The following is a 6,020-nucleotide window of genomic DNA, read 5'->3' on the forward strand; positions in this document are numbered from 1 at the left end:
ACTCCACTTCTAATCCTACTCAGTCACCTGCCACCTCCGACTACACCTTTAATCCAACTCAGCCACTCGCCGCCTCTGACTCCACCTCTACTCCGATTTAAAAGATTATCTGTGGTATTGATTACTTAAAATTACATTGTTTATGAAATTTATTATAGTCCGTAGTGAAAGGAGATTATTGTTTATTTGTTTGGAATTTTCTTAGAAATAAGTGGGGAAGATCCAACACCAACTTTAGTCTTTCTTTTCATATAAAATAAAAGTTATGTTGTAATTCATTTTAGACGATAAAAGTTAAATTAATTTTTATTTTTTTTGTTAATAATTAAGGTTATATAATTGTATAATTTCATACTTCATGGTATATATGTATTATTTCTTCCTCTCTCTCCCTTTAAAATGCATCCCCTTCTTCCTCTCCCTTTAACTCCTTTGAAATGGATCTAAGGGTGATTATTATACCTATGGTTGTCGCGCTATGTGTAGTTGTTGGCGTCTTCTTGGTGTTAGTGATCGGCTACTGGCAATGGTACTTCAAGTCTACGACTCCTCCTCCTCCTCGACCACCTACCATCAACGTCACCTCCGACTCCATCTATAGTCCAACTCTGCCACCCGTTACCTCTGACTCCATGTCTAATCCTACTCTCCCACCCGCCACCTCTCTTTAGCCACGTGCCATCTTAGTGTTTAATATCGGCTGGGTGCTCCCCACGAACAAAAGTTGGGATGCGAGACTGAGAAAGAACGAGATGTGAAAATATCATTGTCGCATGTGCAAGTTTTTTTCTTTACCGAAAATATTATTGAAATTCTTTACTGTCTTCACTGAAATTCTTTCCAATTGTTAGATTAGCCTTTTTCGTTTAATATGATGTCATGCTTTTATATTTAGATATTTTTGTCAAATTTTAAATTTTTTAGAGTTATTTTATTAATAACAAAAATTATTTATCATTTTATCAGCGTCAAAAATCATTCAAGTGCCTCTTTGTCCCTAACTAAAAATACAAGTATTATTATCGTTGACTTATTTGCTGGATGCACATTAATCAGATCTAAAACACATTATTAAGAAACTCTATTGGTCAAATACTCAATGAAGCGCAACTTTTTAGAATGTTCAGGTGGTTTATTATAAGGGCTTTTCTTTTGGCTAACACATAGATATTTTTATTTAAATAAAATGAATATATGATTTAGCAATTTAAACAGTAGTAGATAAATTTATATAGTGTGTTTTGTGAATAATCTGGTTGCATTAAATGACAAAGTTACACCTATCAAAGTTCATAGTACAACGAGGGATCGTGCAATTTAACTTGAACATATCTTGATGGTATCCTATATGTATAGTTTCTCTGGCCAACAAGATATTAGCATGTATGAAAAAAATAGAGGAAAAGTCATACCAAGGTTTAGATTGATTATCAATCTATTTAAAAGATAAAGTTTGATAAGATTGGATTAGATCGGTTCGATTTAAATTAGTTAATTCAATTTTATTTTAATTCAATTTTAAAAATAAAATTAAATTAATGTAATACAAATCGTAATATATTTTATCTTTTAGATAAGATTGATTTTATTTTTTAAATTGATATAAATCAAATTGTCACCACTTTTTTTTTTCCCTTTTCTTTATTAGCCATATTTTCTGCCCAAAATTATACATATCTCGTACCACAATGTATAGAATCGTCGTAAAACACAAATATATCATTTTTCTATTTCGGTTTAAATTGGTAATTCACATCAAAATTTTATTTAAATAAAAAATCTCCTTAAGTGCTTCTTTATTTAACAAAATCAAAATCAATAAAAGTATAGGAGAAGTATTTTTTAGAAGCCCTAACTTTTCTTCTTTTGAAAAAAGAAATTAATTTTTATAAAAACTTAAAAAGTTATTCAATAATAAAACAGAATGTCAAAATCTATTGAATGTAAATTAATTTTGTATTTCCTTTTTTTTTAAAACCACAATTTTTTATTTTTATCTTTTTGGTAGTAACTTATATCCATATATAACCAAACTGAGATTTGCAAACGCGTTGGCGTTGCAAAATCTTGTAATTAATTACTTTCCTGAAAAAGAAATTCGTAACCAGAATGAATGATGCATGAACCAAAATCCAAATGCTGGTTTACGTCGCCCAAAAATGCTATTTTCTGGCATCTCTGAAACTAGGATGAGGCGAAGATAGAGAAGATCACAGTTAAAAAGAAACAGAACAAGAAAATTCAACTACCGAAATACGAAAAAAAATTGGCAAAAACTAAAAAAATTTCTTTAACAACCACGTAAAGTTATCCAACAATACGAAATGAATTTTTATCTTTTGCAATTAATGATAATTCATCTTTCCGTTATCTTAAAAGATACTAACTTATCTTATAAAAATATTATTAAAATTTAAGTATGAAAATATCCAATTTAAATTGGCAGCTGGTTACTCTCTTAATTATTTTTTCCTCGAAAGGAAACGGATAAAATGCTATTCTCGTAATTCAAGAAGGGATCGATGTCAAAGTGAAGAAGAAGACGAAAAAAACCCCCACGTGTCCTTTCACCCACACTCCCTAGTGCTCCCTCTGCTCTGTCTCCATGTTCCTCTGTCATCACTTCTGAATCTCATAAGTCATAAGCCAAACACGACCTTACTCATCACAACAATCCAACACTCTCTATCTCTGAAACAACATAACTCCAATTCTGAATAAAACAAGATGGAAACAGAAGAAGAGAATTCACTTAACGCAGCACTAATAGAAGCTATTCTCAGGGAGCAAGAGGAAGAAGATCAAGCTCACAGAAGAAGAGCAACGTTTAATTATGTACCCCCGCCGCAGCTGAACAACCAATGGCAAACGGTTTCCTATAACAAACGGAACCGGAACAAATCCTCTAAGCAGTCTGTAACCGCCGATCTTGACGGTGCCGCCGCCTCTTCCTCCTCTGCTGCAGCTTCTGATTCTGTCTTCAGCTCCGTTGAGCGCCACTCCGAGGAGCGTCGACGCCGGATCGCTGAGGCTCAGATCGCCGGCGATAATGCCTCGTCCGATGCTGCTCCGCAGAGATCGCTGCGGCATTCCGATGATGATGAGGACGATGACGGTGGCGATGCCGACCAGGGAGGTGCTCTGAATGGCTCTTCTCAGGCGAAGAAGGTGAAACAAAAGAAGCCGAAGAAGCCAAAGGTGACGGTGTCAGAGGCATCTTCAACGATCAATGCTGATGATCTTGCCGCGTTTCTCGCTGAGATCACGGTGAGTTTTGAAACTCAATTTCGGTTTTGATTTTTTGAGATTGCTTCTGATTTCAAGTTTGAGATTGATCTGAATTGTGATTTGTGGAAATTTGAATGTGCGTGTGTTTTGGTGGTGCAGGCTTCATATGAATCTCAGGAAGACATTTTGTTGATGCGATTTGCTGATTATTTTGGCCGCGCCTTCTCATCTGTTGGAGGAGCTCAATTCCCATGGTTTAAGACTTTCAAAGAATCTCCAGTTGTAAAGATTGTTGATGTAAGTTGTCTTTTTTCCCCCCTTCCTATAACGAAAGAAAAGAAACAAAAGGCTTTATTCGGCTTATGATTAGAAGGTGATAGATGTAAGCTTTTTGTTGGATTTCGCTTTGTTCTCTCACCTAATGTTTGCAACTGTGAAGTGCAAGTATTGCTTGTTTGCTTTGGTTTGGAAGGGAATGTTTTGATTGATTTATTTATTTTGACATTTTAAATTGCTTTTTGAAAAGGTTGATTCCCGTGACTTATCAGATTTTTTTCAATGATTGATCTGTTAGGTCTCTGGTGCTCTATTTTATGGTCAGCATCATCTTTTGTTGCTTAGATAGTAGCAATTCTGTTAACTAATTGTTTTAAGTGTTTCTTATTTGCGTTTCCCCATAGATCCCTCTTTCACATATCTCGGAGGATATTTATAAATTATCAACTGAATGGATTGGCCATCGATCATCCGAAGCACTTGGGTCCTTTGTGCTATGGTCGTTGGACAGCATTCTTGCAGACCTTACAATTCATCAGGGTGTTGTTAAGGGAAATAAAAAGGTAGTCCAGCAGCAACCTTCGGCAAAATCTCAGGTACCATACTGCAGCAGAATTTTTATGTTTGTCTTTGTTTATTTATTGGTTTTGACTAATTTTTTAGGCTCAGATCTTGAAAATCTTTCATGTGGTTCCTTAGAGTGTTTTTACAAGGTTTGCAAGTTTAGAGTTTTGGAGAAGGGATGTAAGGTAAGGGTTTGAGAAGTAAAAAAGACTTTACACTTCAAGCTCTTGCCTTCCTTCACCTTCAAAACAAAAACTCACAAACACCCATAGTTTTGTTATCAAGAGTTACTAATGCATGATTAGCTTGTAAAAACTACATGAAAATTTGGGGGGGGGGTTTAATTTATCCTATCAGGCTAGAACCAAGTTCGGATGTTAGTGGACTGGTGGAAATACATGCCTCCTTGGACAGTAGTGTATGAGAGTCTGATCCTCAATTCTTGATAATTTTAGGTTTGATTTTCTGTAATTATAGCCCTGTTCAATGTGAAAAAAATGTACTCTTAGTCTCTCACCGCTATGATATTTCGGAAAGGGTATATGTCCTTATCTGGTCATCTGTAGTGTCACTTCTTTAAGCATACTTCGAATACTTTTTTACTACTTATTGATAGTTAGAACATTGTCCCCTAATTAAATATAGTTATGGAAATACCAGTCAAAAACCTTGTATTGCTTTATGCTTATTGTCCACATATGACTTATACAACATATGATTAACCTCTGTTTGATGTTAACATGGTATATCATTTGAACTACAGGTTGCCATATTTGTGGCTTTAGCGATGATAATTCGACGAAAACCTGATGTCATGATTAGTTTATTGCCAATAATGAAGGAGAGTCAAAAATATCAAGGTCAGGATAAACTTCCTCTCATTATTTGGGTGATAGCTCAGGTGACTGTTTTCAACATGACTTAGCACCTTCTTGCCACATCCGAAAATATGAATTATTTTTTTATGGATTTTTAACCTGATAATAATTTGTCTAGGCTTCTCAAGGAGATTTAGTTGTAGGGTTGTACTTGTGGGTCTCTCTTCTCTTACCTATGCTCTGCGGCAAATCCAGTTGTAATCCGCAGTCGAGAGACTTGATTTTGCAGTTGGTTGAAAGGTTAGGAATCTTTTTATCTATTTTCCCTAATTCTTCATGTAAGAGGTGCAGAATTGATCGCTGATCCTTTTCTTTTTTTATTTTATTTCTTTGTTTTATTTTTTTATTTTTTTATGAATTTGCTCTGTTGTATTTCTTTTCTGAACAGAATTATTGCATATCCTAAAGCTCGTCCTATCTTGCTAAATGGGGCTGTCAGAAAGGGGGAGCGCGTTGTGCCGCCATCAGCTCTTGACACTCTATTGAGAATCACTTTCCCTCCTCCTTCAGCCCGGGTCAAAGTAGAAGTTCCTCTATTTTTCTTTTCTTTTTTGGGGATTAAATCTTGTAATTCATCTAATGATGTGGATTGCAATCTTTAGTTACTCATCCGTTATTTTCTCTTTTCCTCGTATATCTATTTAAGGCCACTGAGAGATTTGCAGCTGTTTATCCAACATTAAAGGAGGTAGCCCTGGCGGGATCGCCTGGAAGCAAAGCAACAAAGCAACTTGCGCAGCAGATATTAAGCTTTGCAATTAAAGCTGCTGGAGAAGGTAATGCCCAGTTAATGTAGATTGTATAGTGTGTGTTGCTTTTCTTTTGCATGCTGTCTTCAGTATCTACTGAAGAGTTCAAGGAGTTGGTGTTTTCCTTTTAGTGTGAAAGCTAAGATGGTTTATTCTCTTACAGCCAATTCTGACCTATCAAAGGAGGCAAGTGACATTGTTATGTGGTGCTTGGCTCAGAACCCTGAATGTTACAAGCAATGGGTGAGCACAACAGAATAATATTCCATTTCTTTTTTCGATGTTGAATTTTTCATTTGTTTCCTTCCCTATATTAGTCTTTAGG

At 35.3% G+C, this 6,020-nt stretch overlaps 1 protein-coding gene across 1 annotated transcript in view; it reads left to right on the forward strand.

Annotated features, from left to right (window-relative positions):
• The window catches only part of LOC107606758, a 4,598-nt gene continuing 1,064 nt past the window's right edge, over positions 2,487-6,020 (forward strand). Inside the window, exons 1-9 of the mRNA XM_021107710.1 lie at positions 2,487-3,267; positions 3,388-3,525; positions 3,909-4,100; positions 4,832-4,969; positions 5,065-5,186; positions 5,335-5,467; positions 5,593-5,722; positions 5,859-5,938; positions 6,013-6,020. The exon at positions 6,013-6,020 is cut by the window's right edge and continues 148 nt beyond it. Of these exons, the coding sequence (XP_020963369.1) occupies positions 2,728-3,267; positions 3,388-3,525; positions 3,909-4,100; positions 4,832-4,969; positions 5,065-5,186; positions 5,335-5,467; positions 5,593-5,722; positions 5,859-5,938; positions 6,013-6,020 (1,481 nt within the window). The 5' untranslated portion in view covers positions 2,487-2,727. The remainder of the gene's footprint in view (positions 3,268-3,387; positions 3,526-3,908; positions 4,101-4,831; positions 4,970-5,064; positions 5,187-5,334; positions 5,468-5,592; positions 5,723-5,858; positions 5,939-6,012) is intronic.

The sequence above is a fragment of the Arachis ipaensis genome, chromosome B07 (assembly GCF_000816755.2).
Source record: "Arachis ipaensis cultivar K30076 chromosome B07, Araip1.1, whole genome shotgun sequence".
In the NCBI taxonomy this organism is placed as follows: domain Eukaryota; kingdom Viridiplantae; phylum Streptophyta; class Magnoliopsida; order Fabales; family Fabaceae; genus Arachis; species Arachis ipaensis.